We start from the raw sequence: 24,817 nt of genomic DNA, 5'->3' as shown, positions 1-24,817 counted from the left end.
TCTGCTGTTACTACAGATGGTCTCTCATGTGTATTTATGAAATTATTAAAGTTTGTTGCCAGAAAACACTTCTCTGCTGTTTCCTGCACTCAGCAGAACATGCTCATCCACCCCACAAAGCGTGCAGCATATACACAGAGTATGGCAGCACAGTGTTGTGAAAAAAAAGAAAAGATATTCCTCCTTGCATACTTCTCCTGGATTTCACTTTGAATAATTTTCCTGCCATATAATCCAAGTCTACAGTCCAAGGTCACAAACAGATGGCTGGGCATTCTCCCTCTGGATTTCCTGACAGAAATCAGAATTCATGGGTCCATGAATTATGCCAATCAAGGCCCTGAAGCAGTAAAACAGATCTATACCATAACACTTTCGCCATCTTATTTAACTGTGGGTTATTATGACCTGTTTTGGAAATTGTGTGTCAGTCTTATCTCAGAACGCACATCCCAAAAAAGGCCCATCGAATATTTTCCCCAAATTCCCAGGTATCATCAACATGCCATAAGATTGGCCTTTGTGTTCTGTTTTGGTCAGAAGTGGTTTTTGTCTTTGGAAACTCCCGTGGAGTCACTACTGAGCCTCTCCATCATTTGAAAACTGCATTTTGCAGTGTGTCTGTCTGACATCCAAATTTGTTAGGTAATCTGAAAGGTTTGACTGAGGTAAACACAGAAAAAAAAATTAAGAGACAATTGTTTTCACAGCATTGCATGTGTTTATACATGACCTAAGGATATGCACAAGCTTCCAAATTTGTCCCTAATCTGGTATTAGCATTCAATCCCGTCTGAGAGCAGAAACAACTACACCAGTGTGTTTTGCTGATACTGTTTGTCAATTACAATTTAATACAATTTTTCGTTGCTTGCTTCTTATGTGTAAGCTGTTTACACTTTACGTGTCTGTTGTTTAACAGCCCAGTTTTCTATCTTCAGTACTTTTTCCCTAGTCAACATGGGCGAATTAACCTTACCATGTAAAAGTGAAGTGAAGTTAGTTAATTCAGTAGCAAATAGATGTAATGCGTTTTAATTCACACACAGAGACAACAAAGAGGTGTGGTGTTTTAATATCCCTTTTATATTTTATTTTCTTTTAGCATCAAAAACAGTTCAGGTGTTTTTTTATGAGAATGTGAAACATTTCCGTAACCATTGACGTCATTTTACTCTTGCAGATGCGAATCCTTGACAAATTCCCGATAGAGGCAGGACAGAAGGATCCCAAGAAGAGAATCATTCCTTTCTTACCAGGTAATAAATGTTTCACTCTACAGTTGCAAGGCAATAAATTAACAACTATATACACACCTTGTTCAATTAATTGGAATTCCTTAACACCTCAGCAGAGCAACAGGCTCATCAAATCAGTACTGCTCAACGTTGATTCAGCGATTCATGCAAATGGAGCCAAGTGCAGTGTGCAAACTTTTAAGTAAGCCGTAAAGCTTTTATTATTGTTCTTATACAATGTTGTGATTTTCAGATAATCTGGATCATATGTTTTTATATACTGTAAACCACAATCATCAATGTTAACACAAAGCATTCTTAAAAAATATGACTATCAGTTAAACAAATCTATATCATTTATCAAATTTTTAATTATTAAATCAAATGGCTGACTATTTCCATTCAGAACGGCTGTTTGTTTCCCCTCCTACACTGTCCACAGCTGTGCCCACCACACTGCATTGTTTTATCAACTCCCATGCTGCAGCCGGGCCAAATCAATTTGTGGCTGGCCATGTCGGTAGGAGGTTAGCAGAGAAGGATTTGTCTAATCTGATAAAGTTGTTGTGGGCCGGAACGGAGGAGAGTAGTGAAGAGATCCTTTGTTAGATAAGTCTCGCAGCTCAGGCATGGTCCGTGTTGTTTTGATCACACTGGAGGAACAACATGGCCTGAGCTGTGTTTCTGCAAGGGAACTGTTTGGTCAAATTTATTTTTTAGATTCTGCTGGAGGTCAGCCCCCAGATAAGTGTCAGAGTATAGCAATGAGGGGGCTCTGTTTTCACTGTCTATAAGCCAGTTAAAAAGATTTTTGGGGGATAAAATGTATACCTCATTTTTTGCTTTTGAATTTCACAACTTTTGCTCTGTTTTTGTTCAGGTAAAGTCTTGTTTCGTCGGAGTCACATTAGAGATGTAGCTGTCAAAAGACTGAAGCATCTGGATAACTACTGCAACGTAAGAATTGCATAAAACATTTTTTTCTTTCATTTGTTTGCAGCACACACCAAATAGAGTTTGGGAAACACGCAAACGCTTGCCTTCGTATCTTCAATGCAGGGCTCAGCTTCTCTTTTTTTAATCTCCCCCGCCACCAGCCTCAACAGGAAAGCAGCTTCTCTATCTGTAGTGGTCATATCCTGTCAGCAGTGCTAATAGGACTCCTATGAAAGAAACATGGAAAACACGGGGTTAGGAGGAATGACTCAGCAGTTGTGGAGAAAAGTACTATAATCAGCTCAGACCTGTTCCTCTGCATTCTTTTTGTTCAGATGATCAAGAACTCCCGAAATGTTATTCAAGACGACTTTCTTTTTCTGAGGAAAAAAAAAAAGAACACTCGTGTCACTTTTGGCAACAGCTTTTGTTTTTCTCTTAATGAGAAGTTGTTGTAAAAGCATCAAGCTTTACTGTATATAAATGCAGTTGGCTAACAAGCTTTGACTGAATTTCTGTCAAACTGAGACCGTCTGGTCTTCTCATCTACCTCAATTTGCAGATACTAGCTTATTCAGTTTTGGTTGAGCAGCTTCACCAGAAATGACACAAGTCATAAATGCTTCCAATGAAATTAAATACACACAGATGCTATGTTTACCCACAGGCTTTGATGAAACTTCCTTCTTCCATTTCGAAAAGTGAAGAGGTCCTTAAGTTCTTTGAAACCCGACCAGAGGACCTCAACCCTCCCACAGAGTGAGTCACTGGAAATACATAAAAAAAAAAACAACATCTATAAATAACATCATGACCTCCATCTCAAAGGTATTCATTCTCCTTGAACTTTTTTTACCTTGTGTTTTATTACAAACACAAACCATGGCTGCATTTTCAATTGTATTTTACGTGATAGACCAACACAAAGTAAAGGACGTGAGCTGGAAAGGAAAATGATGCACGCTTTACAATTTTCTTTGAAGTGTAGTGTGGATATGTAATCAGCCTCTTTTTACTTTGATAAATTGATGCCTAAATAAAATTCAGAACATCCAACAACTTTAGAAGACACCTTATTAGTAGAGTCCAGCTGTGGGAAATTTTATCCTACAGCTATAAATTTAGCTGTTCTGTGAAGGCCTATAAATGTGGTCGATAATGTGTGGCATAAGGTTGCCACAGCATTTAAACCTAAACACATCATCTCAAAGGTGAAACATGCTGGTGGCAGTGTCATGCTGTTAGGACATTATTCAGCATCAGGGACAATGAATCTGGTAAGGGCTTAATACAGCACAATGCTGTAAGGAAACTTAGAGGCAGCAAACTGGAGCAAACCGGAGGTTTATCTTCTTGCTGAGGACAATGATGGATAACACTTTTTTTTTTCTAAGAACAATTGAAATCCTGTACGTTTTAAAATTTGTTGAAGGTTGAACAAGTAAATACTTTTACAAGGTGCTTTAAGAGACCAAGCATTGTCTGGTGGGCTGTAAGTATCATGTCTGAGTGTGTTTGTCTGGTTCAGCAGCCGGGAATGGTTTTATTTGTGTTGACCCCATCTTGGTCCTACGGCTTCATTTTGTCTGAAATGATGGATTGACTCTAGTCCAAAGTCACCGTGTTTTATTAATAATGATGTCATGGGGGTGACATATGAAGCCGGAACAAATGAAGAGAGATCAGCGGTGTCATACGATTCAGCCAGCTCAGGTCTCAGGGCAGATAAAGGCCTCAGTCAGGTTGTTAGTCATGCTCAGTTCAAAGTCAAAGAGTGGGAGTAATTACAGTATAGACTGACTGCAAGATTTCTGTTCTTTTGTACATGTTTTTGTCTTTCAAATTTAACTTCAGATGAATTTAGGAAATGTATTAGGAAAAGTTTCAATTTTAGGACTTGTTTATTATTCTGACTGAAAATGAGACTTCTCAGCCACAACCAGGCCCACGACCTCTAACCTCGACTAGCCATGCATGTTAATCCCACTTCAAAGTGGGAGCCTCCTGCAGTCACTGACACAGTCCAGCCCACCTTCAGCTGAGAGGTGCAAAAGTTATACCACCCATACACTCCTATTACTCATGCTGGAGCTCTACCATTTAAAATGACTACTCATAAGAAGCAGTTGGACTGACGTATAAAAATCTGTTTGTGATTCTGCGAACATGCTCCCTGTAAGGTGCAATTCAAAATAGTGATTATAAGCATGCTTTACAAATCAGTGAAAATGTCAGATAACAGCTAGTTTTTCCAATTACACCATGCAGGGTTAACAGTCAGAAGACGTTGTAAAAATCAGGTTAACTTTAATCCTATCAGTGTATTGGATTCACAACTCATAGGCAAATAAACCCACCAGCGTCAGTACTTGTTTGCTATTCTTGTTGGATTCTGCCACCTAATGTTCAATGGACAAACATTCACATAATTCAAGACAAGTTGTTTTTATACCCATCTAACACCAGAGGGAGCTGCTGAACAAGCAAGAAAAGCAAGAATAATCTTGGCATTAATTGAAATAAATATAGCATACTTACTGTGGTAAGAAGCACATCTTGCATATTTTATAAAATCTATGGTAACATTACTTATAAGGGGGAAAAAAATAATTATTACATTTGAACTTTGCCAAAACATGCTTTGATACGACAGTATTATCCCAGATTCCAAATTTGATCTTGTTATTGATAAATTGTCTATAACAGTATAAAAGGTGATTCTGGATGGAGTTCTGTTGCTTTAAGTCTTATGAAAAGTTGTTGGCGAAAAGGAGTCTGCAGCTTAATTAGCATAATAATACTTGATTATTTAAAAATATTTAATAACGGCATTTAATATTTGAATGTGTTTGTAGGGATATTGTAAGATAAATAAATAAGAATAACTGAATGATGGATCAAATTGAGTGATTCTCCCTGACAGCCTTTATGTCTCATTAAAAGTGGGAAAAGGTCCGAAACAATTATATTAGTCTCATGGTTTTTACATCCCAAAAACATGGCATTTTAACAGGGCTGTGTAAGCTTTTTAGATCCAATGTATGAAGCAAATGGTAGAGACTGTCTCCAGTGCTGAGGTCAGTGTTCAGGGAAATGACCACTATGAAAATTTCAAATATTTAGGACCTGATATTTAAAGGTTAAAATATAAAATGCCAAATTGGTCTATATTTTAACTTGTAACAATCTTAGTATGCAACTAAGCTCTGCATGCATTTTTAGTGAACTATTGTATTATGATATTAACCTTATATTTTTTCAGATTATGTACAAATAACTCAGTTTAAACATTTATTTTGTTTTGCAACAATTCTGTCTGGTTTAATATTCCTCATCCAATCAAAACTTTTCATGCAAGGCCAGACTTTTTGGTACACATATACACCCTAACCCTAATTCCTTAGATTATTTGCACTTCCCTAGTAACTGAAGCAAATGATGAATTAGCCGCCCACATAAAAACAACTGTAATAATTGTAAAACTCAGGAAGTTTGTTTGTTCAAGTAAAACTCTAGTGAAGTTTTAGTCTTTTCATTTGCAACTCGGAGCTTAATTTGGCAGCACTGTTTCAGCGCTGACATCAGTGTCTGCCCATGGCCAAGATTTGCTTCAACTGTTGGCACTTGTTCCTGAGTTTACTGGGATTGTGTGTGTTTTTGTACAGCGCCATTACCTCCTCACACAAAACCCCTCCATCGCACATTTTCTCTGTGCACATAGTCACTCTGCTTTATCATCGTGATTTGCAGTTCAATGATGTCGACCTGTTGACCACAGAGATTAGAGGTTACTCCCGCAGAGGTAAATCTGAGGTCACGCCTGGGCATCTCTGTATCATTGTCATGTTACAGACTGTATAGTTGCTGTAAAAAAAAAATGTGAGAGGAGGGCTAATATCTCACATTCCTTTCTAGCAGGCCCACCTATGAAGAGTTAGCTGCAGGCTTGTACAAACATAAGGTTTCTCAATACACAAGAAGGGTTTGGACTTTTAAAGATACTGACATATACACAGTGAAAACAAGTCTCTGCAGTGCTGGTTTGCACTAAAAATGGGCACAAAGTCTTAATGAGTTCAAAGAAACTTTTCTCCTTGGTCCTAATGGTTAGAATTAGGAAGAAAATGCACAGAGCTTGAGCTGTGTGCTCAGTCTCCTCCTGGGAGGAATATATAACTCCACCTCTGAGCTTGTGCTGAGGGTCAGAAGTAAGCAGAACAGGTCAGGCATTTACTTCATCCTCAGCTTTTTTCCTCCAAAGCCTCAGTTTTATCTCCACCCAAAAAACACACAGCGCATTTCTGATTTCCTACCTCCATGTAAAAATTACAACTGCATGGGCGGTGTTGCCACAGTGTTATTGTGTGGCATGTAAAGCATTATATAAAGCTCAACATTTAAGCTTTCTGTAAATCTAATCATATTTTGTTTTGTATTAAGTTTCTGAATTTTGTTTGAAAGAAATATTGCAGTTTAAAACATTGTGCATTTGAATTTGAAGTTGCACTGTTTTCTTCCACATTCGCTTTATGAATCTTGTTCCTGATATTTTGTTTACATAAGTGTTTAATTTTGTGTATCTATTGTAGAAGTATCAAATTTATTCACAGATCTGAAAACAATGAAGTCTTTGGGAAAAAATGTTTAAACTAACATTTATTTTTGGCTTGAAAAAAACCCTGATTTATTTATTTGTTCAGATTTGCAAATTATCCTCTAAAACGTCTTCAAAACGTTACAGTGATCAAACGGCTTGATCTGAAAGGCAAACTTTGAGTCAGCTGCAAACTCCATTTAAAAGAGTGTTATTGCAACCTGTTAGTCCTTAGGTCTAGTGTGTTTACAAGATTGGAAAAGTACAAACATATCATTTCTGATCACCATGTCCCTGGTCAGAGGCCAGTAACCAGCTGATTTGTCAGTGTTAGAGATGGGTCTTTATATGACCCATCTCTATATGAAGTATATATAAAAACTCTACTGATGGTTTTTTTTAAAGCCATATCAGAAGTGTAGCATCATCATCTGGCATTAGTAAAGTTTCTTTGTTAACTGAAGATGATAAGCGTGCCACTTGTTAGACAAGTTTTATCCAACTATGCTCTCATATCCTTGACTGGCCTTGGCTCCGGTCCTGCTGCTGGCCTCTCCAGAGAGCCAGGTGTCTGTTTCCATCTGTGTCAAACCTCAGCTTCTCATCACTCTTCTCTCCGCTGCCCAGTTAACTAAATGAGGAAGAGCAGCCATCCCAAACTTCTGAAAATGGTCTTGTGGTTTGAAATATTTACCTGTTCCCACCTCATGATGCACCCCCATTTATGTTTATGCAGTTTAGGGGATGAAGAGTGATCACTCAAACTGAGTGGACAGCACCTTAATGAGGAACTAATTAATGCATTTGTCATGTAGTCATTTTGTGTTTCTGACTAATTTTAGTAATTGCAAAATAATTGCTGTATAACTCCTCTGGCACAGCTGGAGAATAAATGACAGACATCAAAAGTGATCTCTTCTGAATGAGCTAATGCTGTGCACAAGCAAAGCAAGAAAATACACTTCTGTATTTGATTTAACAGGTGCAACATTTAGAAAGAAACTTAAGAATTAATAAGTACATAAATGTATTTAACCAATCAAGGTTTAAAATATTTACTTAAAAAATCTAAGACTTTTCTGTCAATGCATTTGCTATTTCTATTCACACACTGACAATTAGAATAAGCAGGAACATAGTGAGTGGAAATTTGCTCCTCTTTGACTTTAGTAGGTTAAAGAACAGAACAGGTTCTCTCACACTAACGATCTGAGTTTAGCCACTCAAGAAAGAAGCCTTTCACGTCAGAGCATGAATGAGACTTCACAGGGAGATATGACACTGTTATCCGGTCAATAAATGCCGTTCTGTTAAAACTAGGCAGCTGCATAGCGCTGGCATCTAATATTAGAACCGATATAATGCATTTACACACGGTATGCTGGCTGAAGTTTTGCTTTGGCTCCGGTTTTGGCATCATTACTGTACGACTCACCCATTTCTGTCCCACCCGGACTCCCTCCCTTTGGTCGTGGGTCAAGTTCTGCATGCATTCTCCACAAGGGCTTGGCAGATAGTTTTGTGCCAACTGCACTCGGATGGTCTGCATTAAGAGGTTCAGATGTAACCAGTTACCAGATTGATCCAGTTCGATCAATGTCCACTCCCTTTGATCATGGTACTCTGGTGTTGTTTCTTTTTCAGAGACTGTGGAGGATCTGGAAAACGGAAATCAGGTAAGAACATCTCTGAGCCTTTACCATTAATGTTTGATAGACTCTTTGATTTACATCTATTGATAGTCTGGCATTAAGGTCATGTTGTACAGCTACATTAAACATATTTTACACAAAACATGCTTAATCATAAATTAAATGTTGTTCTTCAGATTACGATTCACATACTCCATATGTAATACTCTATGGTCTTCTTGGCAAAATGCGCAAAAGCTATTGTTAAAGAGCCATGTCAATAGGAAGCCTTTGCATAAACCTAAATGTAAATGAGTCTTTAATCAAAACCCAGTGCTTTCGTCAGATGAGACTAACTGCAACAAACAATATGGTTGTGTGATAAAAAATCATAGTAGAATCTGATTTAAAAACAAACAAACAAATAAACAACAACATATCACTATTGATGGAAGCATGGTAAAAAAAATCTATGGGCTTGAAGGCTTTTTCTGCAATAAAAGCCTTGCCATCTTTACCTTGGGTGCCAATCAGTACACCACTGTTTACAACAACTTAATAAAAAAAAAAATAATATATATATATATACAGTGTACTGTATATATACAGTATATATATATAAAAAAAATAAATTCCCTTCTCACCCACCGCGGGTGGTTCTTATCCTCTGAGCTCGGGTCCTCTACCAGAGGCCTGGGAGCTTGAGGGTTCTGCGCAGTATCTTGGCTGTGCCAAGGACTGCACATTTCTGGACTGAGATGTCTGATGTTGTTCCTGGGATCTGTTGTAGCCATTGGTCCAGTTTGGGGGTGACTGCCCCGAGGGCCCCGATGACCACAGGCACCACTGTGGTCTTCACCTTCCAGGCCCTCTCCAGTTCCTCCCTCAGGCCCTGGTATTTCTCTAGTTTCTTGTGCTCCTTTTTCCTGATGTTGCAGTCGCTTGGTATTGCTACATCTACCACAACGGCTTTCCTCTGTTGTTTATCCACTACGACAATGTCTGGTTGGTTCGCCATTACCATTTTGTCTGTCTGGATCTGGAAGTCCCACAGGATCTTAGCTCTGGAGTTCTCCGTCACCTTTGGGGGTGTTTCCCACTTTGATCTCGGGGTTTCCAGTCCATATTCTGCACAGATGTTTCTGTACACTATGCCTGCAACTTGGTTATGTCGTTCCATGTACGCTTTCCCTGCCAGTATCTTGCACCCTGCTGTTATGTGCTGGACTGTCTCAGGGGCCTCCTTGCACAACCTACACCTTGGGTCTTGTCTGGTGTGGTAGATCTGGGCCTCTATTGCTCTGGTGTTTAAGGCCTGTTCCTGGGCGGCCAGGATGAGGGCCTCTGTGGTGTCCTTGAGTCCAGCTTTTTCCAGCCATTGGTAGGATTTACTGATTTCAGCCACTTGGGTTATTTGCTGGTGGTACATCCCATGTAGGGGCTTGTCCTCCCATGATGGTATCTCTGGCACCTCAACCTCCATTCCCTGTTGTCTGAGATATTCACTGAGCACATTGTCTGTTGAGGCTTTGTCCCTGATGTATTTATGGATCTTAGTTGTTTCGTCCTGGATTGTGGTTCTCACACTCACTAGTCCTCTGCCTCCTTCCTTGCGGCTCGTGTACAGTCTCAGGGTGCTGGATTTGGGATGGAACCCTCCATGCATTGTTAGTAGTTTTCTAGTCTTAATATCCGTGGCTTTTATCTCCTCCTTTGGCCAGCTAATTATTCCAGCATATATATATATATATATATATATATATATATATATATATATATATATATATATATATATACACACACACAGAGGGTCAGCTCTGTTTACCAAAGTAATTATCTACATTAAGTTAAATTATTATTTTTTTAAGATTAACTGTTGAATAAAAATTTATTTTGGCACATCACCACTATTCATTTTTTTAAGGTGATAGGCAATTATGATGTTGCAGGAATATATAATGCTAAATTATTATGGACACCATTTTTTTTGTTAGTGGACACTATTTTTTTTTCTTTTTTTTTTTTAAAATTTCACTTCTCAACTGTTTAATACAGTGCATGGAGACCAAGACCACCTGTTAGTGCCTCTTCATTTCCTCTGCCTGCTTTGGCTTTTGGGTTAACCTGGGTGTGTGTGTGTATGTGTGTGTGTAAGAGAGTTCAAGGAAGGCAGAGAGTGTGACTCAGCTGAGCATGGGGGATATGAGCGTAGGAGTCAGAAGGAAAAGTATGAAGGCGGTTTAGTGAACAGCTGTGCAGATTTTGCATGTTTGTATGTGCACGCTCTTGCATGCATGCAGTCTTAGAATACCCACATGTATTACTAAATTAAGCGCTCTTCTGCAGTCAGATGGAGCTTCTTTGGCCATCCTTTCTGTAACGCGTTGGAGCTATGAAGGCCTGTGTCGTAGCTGGCCCATAAAAGTTTCAGTAGGTGAAAAGTGGACACAACTTTGTTCTCTTTTTGTGGGTGGAGAGGCTGCATGGGAGTTGTCACCAACATGAAATAAGATCCCTACCTTATTTCAGCATTCATTCCATTGCATTGAGGCGGTAGATGATGGGGGATTCCATCCACATAGAGAAATGGAAAATTTGTCTTATTTCAGCTGTGCATGTGTGTGTGAGAGAGTATGTGTGTGTTAAGCCTATATTCAGCCTGTGGAAGCTATCAGACCGGTTAAAAATCCTTGAGCCATTTTCCATATAGTGCTTCTCACTGCTCAGCTCTTATTAATTAGCTTTTAATGGTTAATGGTTAGTAATGAAAACAATGGTGAGAACACACAACAACCTAGTCCTAAGATTTTGTTCCTTTTGTTCTAGCTGTTGTAATTATTTGATTTGGAAACATTCACTGTAGTCCCCTTTCTGGACATTAGTGGTTTAAAAGTAATATTTCCCTTTTAAAGCAGGATAGCAGATAAAGTGAGTCTGTGGTGAGTTTTTTTTGCTGTACTTGCAGCTTATAGGTTTCATAATTATGGTGCTGGGGTATCCAGAAGAGTTTCCTGAGCCCCTGCCCTGAAGAGGAGAATGTAGCTTTTCACCACAAAACTGCGAATGGTTAGAGGTTCAGCTCTGTTTACCTGGCAAGCAGAGGAAATCGGAGAATCACTAACTCAAAGCTGATAATTCACTTTAAGCGTTCAATCCCTTTGTTTCCATGACAGTGCTTTCATGAGATTTGTTGGTGTCAAAATTAGGTTTGACATTCGTATGGTATGCTGCTACCGTATGAATCTCATTTGGTTTCATACTACCAATTTAAAACAACAAGAAAAACCAAAAGAACAAGATGGATAAAATAATTTAGTGATTGGCTGCAGTGGTGCAGTTGCTAGGACCAAAGGTCCTTGGTTCCAAAGGAAGAAAAGCCTTTCTTCAATTTGTTTATATTGTGTCCTCTTACATTCGTGGGTAATGTCGGGTTGCTCTTTCTTCCTTGTATAGTCCAAAAATCTGAATTTTAATTTGTCTCTAAAAAATCACCCTTGGAGACCCTACATAGCCACTTTTAAACAATGGATGGCAAGTATGATGCACAGTTTTGTCTTAGTCTGCTAATTTGCATCATACCTAATTTAACCACTGACCTGTCTAGGTTGTACTTTTGCCCAATGACCACTGGAGATAGGCACCAAACCCTGAGGTACAGTCGATGGATGGATATATTTTTGTATATCATGCATGTGGTTGAATGGAGCAGCTAAACATGCAACTAATGACAACACAGAAATACCAGAATTTGAGCAAAAAGCTATTGTCTTGTTTTACGATAAACCTTGAAACCAGCAACTGCTAAGTAACAATTATTTGAGATTTTCTAAAGGTGGTGAAATGAAAAATGGTTTATATAAACAGAGACTTAAACAAGTTTTTTTTTTTGTTTTTACAAATATCCATCAGCAGGTCTCATTTATTGTTTTAAAGTAAAACTTGACCTTTTTTTTAAGTTGAAACAGTCCAGGCTTACTAGTCCATCACAGCCCTCCTGCTGTTTTATGGAGATCTTCTGCATCCTTTGCGGCATATAAATGAGCTTTTAGGCTTGACTGCTTGTTAGCATAAATCATTGTCAGATGACTGCGACTGATGAAGAAACATGCTGTCATAACAGCTTTACAGGTCTGAGGTACAGGAACATCGTGTCATCTTCGAAAGCATCAGCATTTGGTTCTTTTTTAAATATGTGAATGTCAAACAAAAGTTAGATCCTCAGATCTAACTTGGGAAAAAAGTAGGAGAGAAAAAGATTGGAGTGCTTGGGGGTGTGCAGAGCATGTGAAAAGCAGCTGGAGAGGAGAGGACAGCCTACGTGGCAAGTGGGGACCATGTTGATGCACTGTCAGTGCAAGACTTGCTGTCTATAGTTTTGCTGCAGATCTTTGGAGATGGCTACTGTCTGTATACAGTACAGAGCATGTGGTTGTTTCTGTGTCAACTGGATGCTTGTAGGTGGGGGCAGGGTAATGAGTCAGACACTGGGTGGGTCAGGAGGTCTGTATGTTTGTTTGCATTTGCAGATGGGTGCGATTGCAAACTAGAGAAGGAAGTCATTAAGCTCAGTCGGTTTTTCTAAACTGCTTGACATCCAGCACTCGCTTCTCTCTCTCTTTTTTTTTTTGGAACAGCTGCAGATTCTGACTTATGCCACCTTATTTAGTTCTGTTCAAACTTTTGTCACGTTTTTACATCTTTTATGTGAGTGTGCTGTTAAATAGTTTACATGCAGAAGTAACTGACAGGTTTCATTACGCCCGGTTAGCTGAAGAGCAGGCCAAGCCGGAAGATGATAATGAAGGAAGTCTAAACCATATCTTTCCTCAACTGTCATAGGGAATGCAATATCTCCATCAAACAAATTGGATGAGAAGGAAGTGCTGACAAGAATGCAGCAGAATATTCAGATAAAGCGTTTGGCTGAGACGTGGGCACAAAACAATGTTCTGGACTCCATACAGATACCACAGTTGGAGGAGCTGATGCATACAGATGTTTCCATCTTTAAAAATGAGCAGTAAACGTCGTTGTTCTTGCTGACTCCAGTATTTACTGCTGTTTTCCTTTTGGTTATTAGATTTTTTCCAAATAAAAAAAAAATACAAAGGGACTGATCAAAGTGGTGCGGCCAATTTCGAACCTCAGTATGTTAATTAACAGCCTTCAAAATATGTTTTTCCATCAATCCGGCTGTGAACCGTCGTTACGTATTTATGTTAGGAGCAGAGACGACATCACATCATCTGTGAAAGGAAGCAATCGTTGTTAAACGAGTGTTTTACTCTTTAAAACGAGGACAAATTGATTTGGAGTTGACGTGTTTATTTGTCTTTGGTATCTTATATTAGGGAACAGCACAGTTACCATAAATCTGTCAACATCACTCTTTTCATACTTCCTTTACTCTGAGTTTTCCAAACGACTCCTAATATTTCCAAGTCAAGCTCAGCTTACAATAAATATAAACTGAATGCTCCAAAGTTGGCTTCTTTAGCCCCTTTTTTCAGCTTGGCTTTCAATCTACTCCCTTCCAATTATCCCCAGCTGGATTAGTCTCCATTTGCAGTTACTGCACGGTTCTTCCCCTTTTTTTGGAACCACCTCAGGGGAGGACAAGCCGGCCTGAGCTGGGTGTTGCACGCAAGTGGTTCGATAGTCAGCAGACTGCATTCGTTGCTTAGCTTGTGAATTTACATCAACACAAACATCTCCATTTTCAATCCGCAATGAGACTGTGGTAGTTGGCGAGGTGGTGAGCTGCAAATCAATAATTTCATGGTCAAACCCTGAGATCCAGACCTTTTTGATAATTGTGGCAGAATACAGCAAAGGAGAAACTGGATGCATAAACCACAGTTTTTTTGTTTCAACAACATCTTACAGCTTGTGTGGACCATCTGACTCAATTTTTAAGCTTATGTCAGATGAAAGCTAACTTTGAGTCTTTTTCCTACTTTAACAACCTCCACACCACAGACAGTTGTTGTTAACTCTGGTGGCACTTATGTGTGGTGCGTTCACTGATCGAACAACGGTTTGAGTTTTGAGTTTTCACTATTCAGTGGCATTCAAGTGGTCACGATGATTGCTTGGTGCATCTCACAAACTAAAAAATCTATTTGTGCTAAGTACAAAAAGTACTGAATTATGTAAAGATACATTTCAGGTATGAAATATTCCCAACCTATAGCATCCATTATAAGACTTAAGAGAGAAATTTTTCTATAATCTTTGAAATAATTGAAACTACATTTAATGTACAAAGCTGAAATTGCTGTAGGGTTTTCATTCTCTCTTGTTAACTGAGCTCTGGTTAGGAGGAAGCTCTCTCCTCCCTTAACTCAAGACCAGGCCCCATACTGGCTTCTCTGTTTCTGATAAGTGACCATTTGTCATACCAGACTCCCACCCTGGAGGCAGAGCTGAAGGGTCTCGCTCAAAATAGTTTCAGGACAGAAGCGGTTTTGTACGAGAATAAGAGCTCAAATGTGTAAGGCTTTTCCAACATGCAGTTGCGTTACGATCCACGGTCATAAATTTTAAGAAAGAATTGAAAAACCTGAACACACGAGTATCAAAATGTGTCATCTTTGTAAGTTTTCCCATTTACTATTAGTTTATATTAACTACCAACTGAGCCATCATGCTTTTCATCAAGTCCTAAATATTAATTTGTGAGAAGGAATCATTGTATTTCTGGTGCAACCATGTGCAGAGTAGTTCCTTAGTCTATCTTAATTTCCCTTCTGAGTGATTTTGATTAGGTTGACAGTGTTGACTATTGGCATTATTATATCAAAGAGAGACAGAAAGAGAAAAATTAAAAAGATGAAACTACTATGTTGCATGATCTGCTATATGATCCAGTTGAATTTGAAGATATTCCATATCAGCTCCACGTGAATGAAATTCTCTTCATAATATTGAACAGTGAAGTAGCCCTCTCCCACCAGGTTTACATCTGGAGCAGGTTGGGTTTTTAGTAAAGCCTAAATGCCTTTAGACCTCAAAATACTAATTGATCATCAAATAATAATATTCAATAATATTGCTTCTGTTCTGCCCCCCTTCTCTTTTCAGGGAACGCATACTGATTCAGTGACACGAGTACATCTGTACTACATTGATCAGCAGATCTGTGTCTCCTTCTAATCCAGCTGCACATCTGCTGCCAATGAGTCAAACAAGGGCATTACGCTTTGCTAGTTTTTACTACTCTTAGCTAAATTATTCCTCCATAGAGATTTTCTGGGGCTCAAAATGCGGAGTTAACACATAAAGACTTTCAGGTCCTAAACAGGAAAAATGAAAACAAAACAAAAACTTAACAACACTTTGGAATAAAATTGTAGCATAGTCTCATGGTGATGAATCATTGCATCTCTCTCAGTGGTTATCATCTCCGGATGGAGCTTATGATGGAGCGAGTGTTTGAGGGTGGGGGTTGGATGGAATTAGGACGTTTGGGTGTGCCGGGGTGGGAACAGGAGATAAATTTATAAAGCTGAGTGAGGACAGATAAGGACAAAGTGGCCTCGAGGAATAAATATTGGAACTCAAGATGACACACTTTTTGAACTTAAAGCTTCTAACATCTGAGTACTCCACATTCAATACAAAATATGATATTTTCAGATGAAGGTCAGTGTTTCTTTTAGGTATTTGTTCATGCAGCGATCAGAAATGGAGAGCCTGAGAGTTTTATGCAATGTATCTTACTATGTGTACCACCTCAGCAAACAAGGGTTTGAAAAATTTAATGATTAACGTTTTCAAACTTCACAAATGTGTTACAGTTAACAACAATACTCACCTGTAGTCTTTTTGAAATGGTTAGTTTTGCGACAAATTTGACCTAGGTCATGTCCTGGGCTGTTTTCAGTCACGATTTTCTCTCATATTTTCTTCTTGTTCTGGCTCTGTCTTCCTGCTGTTGCAAAACATTTCATTTCCTGAATGGGGCCAAAATATCAGCTTTTGCCTTTCATTCCTGTTGACTTTGCTGACAAAGTCTTTAGTCCCTCTCATCTGGCCTCACATTTCCCCCCATTCCTAACAGCATTAGTGAATTTCTATCTGCTTTTATTATGTTAATTCCACTCACTTTATAAAGTAATGACTTATTTTTATCTGTGTCCATTTTGTGTGTAATTATTCCATATATTTCACTTTGTGAATTTTGTTACTGAAATAAGTAAACTTTTCAACAGTATTCCCGATATATGAAAATTATATGTAGGTCTCAAATTTCACTGGGTCATTCAAACACATGAACCAGCTCTGATATAAACCATTCCAGTGTAGGTCTGATATGTTTAGGGTCATTGTCCTGCTGGAAGATGAACTTCCACCCCAGTCACAAGTTTTGTTCAGCGTGTTGTCATCCAGGATTGCCTTGTATTTAGTTGCATTTTCCCAACATCTCTGAGCAACTTTCCCACATTATCTGTAGAAAAGCATCCACATAGGAAGTTTCTATCTCATTTTTTCTAAACAATTGTCAAAGATCTTCACAGATAAGATGCACTTATGATAGTTTGCACACAGGCAGATGTTGACTGCGTTGGACTTTATTTAGGGCTTTAGAGTAAAGATGGTAAAATACACACCACACCTTTCAGATTTTAATGAAAAAATGTTTTTTATATGAAACCCCAAATGAAACTGAAGATGTGCATTGATGTTTAAGGGGAATGGATACATTTGCAAGGCACACACATTTTTTACTGCTGTGGGGAACTTACTGGTCGTGAAAAGTATAAGGAGTATTCAAAATAAAGCCAAGAAATAGTTAAACATCAATTTAATGTCAATAATCATCTCTTCATCTTAACAAATACATTTGAGATGCTTTTATATTACATGACAGTAAACTGACTGCAGCATACGTTGAAAAAACAAAGTGCACTGCTCTAAATGGGCAATTATTGCATTTATTTGAAGACTGGTGACGTTTATAGGGTTTATCAGTATTTGAGTCACAAGTCACAATGAATTGTAAGTAAAGTAGTTGTCACATTATTTACTGACGATCAAGTAGTTTTTTTTTTCTGCTTCCAACTTTGTGGTTTGTCAAAACATCTTGCATAGATAAGCCATCAGAAACCACAGCCCAACCACAGTAACTGAGTGTCAGACTCTTTGGCAGCATTATTCAGAGAGATGCTGATGAGGCTGGGTTTAGATTTGTAAGGTAATAGCTCTCCCATATTGTAGATACAGTTCATAAAAAGAAGAGTGAGGCTTCAAGTTTTTGTTTCTTTTTACTAGAGGGGATTTTAGATCTTGAAATAATAAGAATAAAACCAGTTGTTTCTGAAAGCAGTTTGTTCCAATTCTTCTCAAACAGCTTCAGACCCACAAACTAATCACTGTAGAGTTTTTCAACTGTGATGAGTATTGGTTGAAGTATGTAGCATTGCTAATGTTATCCACTTGCAGCGCCTCAAAAAACTATTCCTGCCTTAACTTTTTTTGTTTTCAAAATTTGTCTCATTACATCCATGAACTTGGTGGAATCACTGGTGGAAGCTGCATAACACTTGATAGAGTTTTACCTTCCAACAGAAAAGGAGCCCTCAGCTACAACGGCTGTATGTTTAGAACAGAGTATATTCACATCCTGCAATGGCCCAGTCAAAGTCCAGACCTACAAATAGGACTCTGTGTCAATACGTAAGAGTTGGTCACAGACTTTTTTCCATCCAATCTGGCTTAGTTAGAGCTGTTAGCTGAATAAGAATAGGCATACATGGCAGTGTATAGATGCAAACAGCTGGTAAAGAGTTTCCCCCAAAAATTATGTTACCGTTCACTTCACAGTTTTACACAGCTTTGTGTTGATCAACCAAATAAAATGTCAATCAAATACATTACAGCTTGACAAAATACTAGAAAGTTCAACAGTGTATTCTTGCTTTATATGACTACAGTTCTTAAGTCGTATAACCATTATGGCAGAATGCCGTATTGGAAGTAATTTTTCCACTTTAATCAAGTTTCTGAAACTTATCACAAGACACAATATTTCACAACTCAAAGTAAGGCTTTGACACCAGTGATGGGAATAAATCAGGGGTGCCCAAAGTTGGTCTTCCTGCATGTTTTAGTTCTCTCCCTAGTTTAACGCACCTTCATCAAATGATGGCTCATCAGAAGGGCTACGATGAACAGTGACTTGCTGAGGGAGAGAACTAAATCATGCAGGATGCCGGCCCTCGAGGCCCGACTTTGGGCACCCTGGAATAAATGATGTGCCTTTTTCACATGTTATTGTCTCTAGTGGGGTGCTGGTGTCTATCTCCAGCTAACGTTTGGGGCGAGAGGCGGGGTACACCCTGGACAGGTCGCCAATCTGTCACAGGGCAACACAGAGACAGACAAGACAAACAACTATGCACACACCCTCCTCCTCCCCCCCCCCACACACACCCCACACACACCTAGGGAGAATTTTAGAGAGACCAGTTTACCTAACAGTGATGTTTTTGAGCCAGAGTACCCGGAGAGAACCCACACATGCACAGGGAGAACATGCAAACTCCATGTAGAAAGACCGGGCCAGGAATCGAACCCAGGACCTTCTTGCTGCAAGGCAACAGTACTACCAACTGTGCCACTGTGCACCCATGATTACGAGTAGTTTAATTCAAATTTGTAAATATAATGATGATGTGCAAAAATGTCTGTTTCATGATGTCTGTAGATGCTGCCTGCAGTGGAATGTAGCGGTGAGAGGAATCTCTGCAGCAGTACCTCCTTCTGATAGCAGCTTTGAACTTAGTGTCTAACTATTTTCAAACCGTTTGAACTAAGCGTCAGCAGGTCTGCATTTCCACATTCCTGTAGAATTCATTCAGTGATGGTTGTTTTAAAGGATTCTTTATTAGTAAGTCTTCAGTGGAGCCCAGTTAATGAAACTTGACACTTGCAGATAGAAATAAATTACTGTATTAAATAAGTTGTATGCTCTTTAAATGGCTCCACATATCGAAACATGTCTTTCTTTTTTTTTTTTAGAGGTCACTTATCTTATTTGCTTATGAACCAGAAATCTGGTGCAAGGATGGGTGGTAAGTCTGTCAGGAACACAGCAACAAAGCAAATGAAAAACGGAGTCACTGCCAGCGTTTATATGGTTAACTTAGCGATGTGGCGAGAAGAAAGGTTCTATTGGCTGGGCTGCATGCTGGAGTCAGAGCTCTAGTGTTTCACAGAGCCACAGGTCCACCCCTCTGTGCAAAACTCCAACCCCTTCATCTGGTTCCATTTAAGGACCCTAGTGCCGACTCTTATGATTGGCTTACACCACCCCCCCGACTCTTCCTCCAGCTCCAGCCCCACTGAGGAGAAGGAGGCTTTTTAGCAGATGGTTTATTTTCTAAGGGAAACTATTTCTTTCTCAGAAATTTCTGTCCTGTCTTCAGTTGGCTTCAGCTCTCTGTTCTCCATCTGCACTGCTGTTGCAATTCCTTCAAAATATTGTACTTGCATGCCCAGCTGCATCTGATGACCTGGGGAAGGACACGTTCACTTCAGCAAAAACAGAATGGATTTTTGCCTGTAATGGCCTGATCATTTTCTTTTTGAAGTTCTTTTCATAGAGCTTCGACTCCTCTGTTGCCCTTGATGTTCAGCTAGATGGGGATGCAGCTCTATGGCTAGGCTGTGGGGAAAATGCACTGAACCCTGTGAATACTGCAAGTGGCTACACAGACAGAGGGGTCTATGGCACAACGGGTGTCCAGCAGCCGTTCTCGTGGACCTATGGCTGGCAGCTGGCTGACAGCATGTTTTTTCCCGTCAACACCAGGTCTGGACGCTTCGGACCCCATGCTCCTGGAACAGTACGTGGTGGTGGCCAATTACGAGAAACAAGAGCCTGCAGAAATCAGTCTCCAAGCGGGTGAACTGGTCGACGTCATTGAGAAGAGCGAGAGCGGTGAGTAATCAAAACAAAAGGCGCCATGTGTTGCTATGTGTATGTCAGGCTCTGACTGACAGTTCATCAAATATTGTGTGCGAATCCCAAACCAGCCCTTCACCCCTTTTCTACAAACTTTGATTGTTGTTACTAATCCCCATCTGGAGGCTTTATTTGGCTCGAAGTTAGCCCTGCTTTTTTTTCTTTTTACCACTGTTGGTTTTGGCTGGGAGCCAAAATATTGCCTTTAGCAAGAGGAATGTCTTCCAGACTCATATTAATTATTCTTCCCCACTTTAATGGGAAGCCAGAAGAACATGCCGGGTTTACAAATGCCAGCTGCAGAAAGCCCTTAGTCAGCTGTTTAACCTCTGGAAAGAGCCCAAAGACAGAGTGAAGATGCTGTTTTAAGGTGCACATAAATCAGTGGGACAGTTGTAAATGTTTAATGAGTTTCTTGCATGCTCATACGACTCAAATAATTTAAATTGACAAGTTTGCTGTGACGTGTTTAGATGCCGTTTTCAATTACAATAGACACCAGTAGTTATTTGAAATTACTTTGAAACAAATACAAACAAACAAAAAAAAAAAACAAGAGATGCACCAATCAGAATTTTGTGGCTGAACTTAGGCAGAATTTTGGAGTTCACATTTTAACCTGTCTTTAGCATCTTACATTAGAAATTAAAAAAAGCAAGCATGACTAGAAGCACAGCCCTACTGTGTTTTTCCCTCAATAGCGGGAACCCAGTCTGTTTTGCACCATCGACTGGCCTGTTGGTTCACGGACTGGCTGGGTGGGTGGCATCTACTCTGTATAAAAAAAACCTATGACAGAGAACTGGGGTTGTCCTTTCTTCCTCCAGTTTAGCAATGATACAGAATACAATGAAACCTTTTTGCAATGCCACACGCTGTTGTGTTCCTTCATACAGGTCAAGTTTACCAAGAGGAACACACAGATATTACAAAGAAATGTGCAGTTTTTCCCCCCCAAATACAACATTTTCCCATTGTGATTGTAAAGGAGATGGGAATTATATTTATTCTTCTCTTTGGGGTCCAGCACTACAAGACTGAAGACTGGATTCTTACCTTAACTTACCTTACCTTAAGAATCTAAGTGTTAACAAGAGGGTTGTTAAAATTTCCAATCCAGTATCCTCCATGGCAGACAGAGGTTGAAAGCTGAAAAGGAACGACAAGAGCAATTATCTACTACAAGGTAGTAGTAGTTGCTCTCTGTCATTCTCTCACAGCCTGCTGACTGCTGACATGTTTCAATAGTTAGAAAATAAAGTTTATTTTGTAAATAACTTCTTAAATTTCTCTGCTTTCTTCTGAGTCACCTGAGTCTTCTTTGCTCAGTAACAATATCCACACCAAAGACCCTTGATATTAGTGTGACCTGTTTGCTGTTCTGAGAAAAAAAACAACAATAAAAAAAGAAAAAAAAACTTTTTGAGTTTTTGACCAGGCCAGTCGCCAGTTATAGCCGATCAGATTGTAAATCATCTGATTCTGGTCAACAGCTGATTTCTTTGTGCTTCTCCACAAAAATGAAGACAAGTAAAAGAAACATACAAAGCTGACAATTGCATTATGTCTACACATATCAACAAATAAATGCTCCAAACCTGGTCTAAGCACCTGCCTGGCTCACTTTCTTAAATTAATTTCTTATACAAAGCAAAAGAGCAACTGCAGAGTCAAAGGCCTGGTAACAAGGACTGACGTTCAGCTTTAACGATCTGCTGAGACAGTAAAACGGTAATGGGAATCATGTGTTCCTTCGAGCCAGAAAGAAGAAACAGAGATGCAGCAGGAAACTGTGACAAAGAAGGCATGTTGACCTGCCTCTTCACGGTGGGTGTGAGTGCCACACTGGTCCTTAAGGAAGAAGGTCCACAGAGGTGGGTTACTTTGAAGTGTCACATGTCCCGCCTTCGGGTTTGTGGATTTGTTCTTCCTCTTTGCTCCAGTCGAGTTTCAGCCCAATGGGGAGCCACAGTCGGGCGGATATTCCTGCACCTTAAAGTGGTTTCGTCAGCGGCCTTATATGAGTTATTTCCAACATGAATTTAAACTGTATGGTGCTGTGCTTTTAAGAAGAGGCCCTTTAGGGTTGACAGTTTGTGCTCACCATTCTTCAGACTCTATGACTTTTAGACTTTTATTTTGAAGTTTTATTAAAGGACGTTGACAAGAGTCATCCAATAAACACTTTTCCTCAGGTTGGTTGACAATACTTGTTTGCAAAAGCAGTGAAGAAACCACCACTTTTAATTTTCCCTTTACATTTTTATCAGGCAACATTTTTGGAAACTGGTGGGAAAACAAGAAATGATGAAATAGTGATAAACATGATATATTTCACAAAAGCAACAAAATCGCTAACAAAATAGTTTGGGATTTTTCTTGATTTCTAGCTACATGTGGCATAGAAAGGAAAATATTAGAAGACAGGGTTTTAAATATATACTAACAGTCTCTTTGACAGTTTTATTGCACAATAATCCTTTTGCATGAATAAACACAATCCTTTTCTGCACTTATTCTATAAAATCTGCACACCTCCTGCAGTGTAAGTCAGCTGAAACTGCTTCATTTGGCTGGGTGATATTACGCCATATTCCTCTGCCAACACTAATAAGACCAAGTGTGTCCTGAGAAGATTTGAGGGCTCACTTGATTTAAGATCCACTTCCTTGCAAGATAAGTACAAACCCTTTAATGGTGTCTGACAGATTGCTCTGTGTAATACGCAGCTACATGGCGAATGTGCTGTATTAGAGGCACTAAAAGTGTCTGCTTCATTTGATAAAATGGGTTGCGTAGATTTTCAAGTTCTGCAGATAGTACAATTCCGTGTGCTCAGTGTTTTTGAATGGAAAGGAACTTCAATAACTAGTCATGAACCCTAATTTGGCTATTTACACTTTGTTGCAACCACAAGGTTCAACGTATTTCATTGGAATTGTATGTCGGATCAACAAAAACAACTTTTTATTTTGAAGTGAAATAATAAATCATTTTCAAACTTATACAAATAAAAATATGAGAAGTAGGTTGCATTCATGTGTTTTTCACCTCTCCTCCCAGCATTTTTCTGGAAGCAGTTTTTGTGATAGTCTCTGTCAGATTGGCACATCTAAAGACTGAAAAATCTGTAAAACCTTACAAAAAAACTAAGTCTGTAGACATAGATTTTTAATTGTTACCACAGATTTAAATTGCATTAAAACCTGGAGTTTTTTGTTACTACGCTATTCTAGTGCATCACTATGCTTTGATTTAAACTACTTCTATGTAGCTTTGGGTGCATGCTGATGGTTGTCCTGCTGGAAAGTGAATGTCCACCTTTGTCCCAAAGCTCTCAGTTTGACGTTTTTTTTCTTCTTAGGATTCCTCTGCATTTATCCTTATCTCCTTCATCTCCCTATCAACTGATATGCTTTGCTGTTCAAGTTGAAGAGCAGCATCCCCACAGCCTAATACTGCATGCACTGTGGGGATGTAGTGGTAAACTTTAAACATTCCTTTTGCCTCTCTTTGAAACAGGCCAGATTTGTGAAGTGGATAACTTATATTTGTCATTTCGCCTGATTTTCCCACCTGAGCTGTGGATCTGTGCAGCGTTATCTTGGCCTTCTTCGCTGTCTTGCATAGCTTTTTGGTTTAGATGGACAGCCATGACTGACTAGGCTTGCAGTTGTGCTACATACTTTCCATTATGCATAAATGACTGAACAGTGGTGTGTCATATGCTTGAAACTTGGGTTATTGTTTTATGACCTAACTTTGGTTTAGACTTCTTCACTATGTTACATCTGACGTGTCTCATGTTGCTCTTGGTCTTTATGATCGGGTTTGTGCACTAATATTCTCTAATAATCATCTGAGGCCATCACTCTACAGATGAATTGCTACACAGATTATTCGACACAAAAGGTTAACTACAATTTACTTATTAGAAGACCTGCAAATGCCAACTGACAGCACTGGATTCAATATATGTATACATTACCCCCCCACACCCCCCAAAAAACATCGGTAGGTTACTTTTACAAGCATACAGTACTTTATATTATTTCATCACATACAATCCCATCAAAATACATTAAAGCTTGTGGTTGTAATGGAGAAACTTTGAATAATCCAGGGGTATAAATACGTTTGCATAATTTTGTCAATGGAAAGCTAAACTTTTTAAAATTATTTTTCTAACATTGAAGACCTTAACAGACATCCTGCAGTAAAGTTACTGTACTCTAAATATTGACTGCAAATGCAGTCTCCTGCAGCTATCAGCCTTTTCTTACTTTGGTTAGATAACATATGGCTTTTACAGGACAGGAAATCTAGGTCAGACTTATAGGCGAGCTCAGCCTTCTCTACTTTTCCAGCCTCCTGTCCCAAGCCAAGCGAGTATTTTCCATTGCACTGCCTTGACGATACAGTTCGTGTTGTGCTCTTTGTTTCAGTTGGA

At 39.2% G+C, this 24,817-nt stretch overlaps 1 protein-coding gene across 3 annotated transcripts in view; it reads left to right on the top strand.

Annotated features, from left to right (window-relative positions):
* Window positions 1–24,817, top strand: part of LOC114137711 (SH3 and PX domain-containing protein 2A) — a 70,573-nt gene that overhangs the window by 22,623 nt on the left and 23,133 nt on the right. For all 3 annotated transcript variants that reach the window (XM_028006501.1, XM_028006502.1, XM_028006503.1), the window contains 5 exons: window positions 1,184–1,259; window positions 2,119–2,195; window positions 2,842–2,933; window positions 8,413–8,444; window positions 20,215–20,343. In XM_028006501.1, coding sequence (XP_027862302.1) covers window positions 1,184–1,259; window positions 2,119–2,195; window positions 2,842–2,933; window positions 8,413–8,444; window positions 20,215–20,343 — 406 coding nt within the window. The remainder of the gene's footprint in view (window positions 1–1,183; window positions 1,260–2,118; window positions 2,196–2,841; window positions 2,934–8,412; window positions 8,445–20,214; window positions 20,344–24,817) is intronic.

Source organism: Xiphophorus couchianus, chromosome 22, assembly GCF_001444195.1.
Source record: "Xiphophorus couchianus chromosome 22, X_couchianus-1.0, whole genome shotgun sequence".
In the NCBI taxonomy this organism is placed as follows: Eukaryota; Metazoa; Chordata; class Actinopteri; order Cyprinodontiformes; family Poeciliidae; genus Xiphophorus; species Xiphophorus couchianus.
This window is presented reverse-complemented; position numbering and strand designations above follow the sequence as displayed.